The sequence below is a fragment of the Penaeus monodon genome, chromosome 19 (assembly GCF_015228065.2).
Source record: "Penaeus monodon isolate SGIC_2016 chromosome 19, NSTDA_Pmon_1, whole genome shotgun sequence".
NCBI lineage: Eukaryota > Metazoa > Arthropoda > Malacostraca > Decapoda > Penaeidae > Penaeus > Penaeus monodon.
In genome coordinates, this window is record NC_051404.1 from 48,857,880 (window position 1) to 48,859,676 (window position 1,797).

General features: G+C 37.2%; 1 protein-coding gene across 1 annotated transcript in view; it reads right to left on the reverse strand.

Moving 5' to 3' along the window:
- LOC119585297 (ankyrin repeat domain-containing protein 17-like) overlaps window positions 1-1,797 on the reverse strand; it is a 28,504-nt gene that overhangs the window by 1,714 nt on the left and 24,993 nt on the right. Inside the window, exons 11-12 of the mRNA XM_037933969.1 lie at window positions 589-743; window positions 33-312 (exon numbers count right to left, since the gene is read on the reverse strand). Of these exons, the coding sequence (XP_037789897.1) occupies window positions 33-312; window positions 589-743 (435 nt within the window). The remainder of the gene's footprint in view (window positions 1-32; window positions 313-588; window positions 744-1,797) is intronic.

The following is a 1,797-nucleotide window of genomic DNA, read 5'->3' on the forward strand; positions in this document are numbered from 1 at the left end:
AAGGCAGCTAGCTCCAACTGAGTAATACAAACCTGTTAAAGCAGCATACTGCTCTGGACTCAATGTTATGACCTGAGTGACTTCTTGGCTCTCATCTGCAATCTCTTCTACTATACTTTCTACACCTGAAGTTGAGAGTAGAGCTGGCAGACATGGTGCTGTCAAGGTAGATGATGAGTATGAAGACTCGGTATGCTTGTTCCGATTTCTATGGGAGTTGGAGTTTGAACTTGTACTGGATTTAGCAGATTTATTACAATCTGCATTAAGGTGATCCTGCTTTAAAGTGGCTGTTGGAAGTAGAGGCATTTCCTGCAAAAAAGGTGAAATGACAATCATTCAATAAACAAACTTTCTTTCATTGTCTGAAGGTTTGTCAGTTACTTTTTTTATGCTTCAATCACACACCAATTCCTGGCTCTCTATCTGAAATTTGGAAATAGTAAGCCTGGAATACAAAATTCATAACCTTTGATAAATACAATTCATTTATAAGCATTTTCTCTATTTTTCTTTGTTACAGTGGGGTAAACAACTACAGACAACTCACAAACACTGAAGAACACATAATTACAAAACTCAACCAACCTGTTTAATCAATTTTAAAGCCTGTCTTCCAGCCTCTGTAAGGTGTAGTGTCTGACCATGTGCTACTGCTGATGTCACTAGGGTTGAGGAGTCATCTACTGGAAGCAGAGCAGCTTGGGCTTTCAGTAGTTCTAAGGCAGCTGCACTTGCTACTTCTGCAATTTTTTATTTCACATAATCACACATCCCTCAGGAAAGTCCAATAATTTATTTATTTATTATTAACCCCCCCCCCCCAAGAAGAGCAAGTTGTTCACTACATTTTCAAAGAAATCTTTGTAACTTCTTGACATATCCTCTGCAGGTACACAAAAAGCATATTTCAATATCTCACATTATTTAAGTATTAATAGGCACACATTATTTAAGTATTAATAGGCACCTGAAAACAAAAGCACCAGATGTATGTTAATGTGTAAATAATCTGACATAAGTAAGTTAGCCTACTGATGCCAGGATGCATGTATAAATTGGCTATGAATCTGGGGGGGGGCAACATATAACTGCTGTCTCTCTCCTGACTTTGTATATATGTACTATTTCATGTTATTAGCAAGGTAGATTAAAGGTTTGCCAAATTATAAACAATTATGTTTATCATTAGGCAAACCATCTGATATAATTTTTAAGAAACTGACAAGTTTTATGTGGTAAAAGCACAGCTGTAATATATTTAACTAAATTCAGCATCTCCTTATCTCTTCACTGAATTAGTGGGGAAAAAGTATGTATGAAGGGATGAACTACAGCTCTGAAATACTTCAGTCTTTCTTATTCTGAACATGGCTACTCCTCAGCTTTCTCATTGCCATTCTGCCACTTTGCTGCCTTCATCAACGAAAACATGAACCACCCACACCCATCATGCTAGAGTGCTGCTGATCCACCACACGCTGCCTAACCACAATAACTGGCTATTCACCATCATGCCCCCTGTCCTCAGCAAGTACTGTACACTGACAATGAGAAATTTATGCAGTGGACATAAGAAGACAAGCTGTTGTGTAAGAATAAAACAGGAATGCTTCTAAGTTCAACTCTGTTACAGATGAAGATCCACCAAGCTGGTATGTTTATATACACACTCTAACAGACACATGCACATGCTCTGACTCAACAGATCTCCAAATGCTTTTTTTTTGTTTACATAAACCTTGTCTAACATACAAATTCAAAGATAGTATACATTTTATTAAATCTTAACTAAGC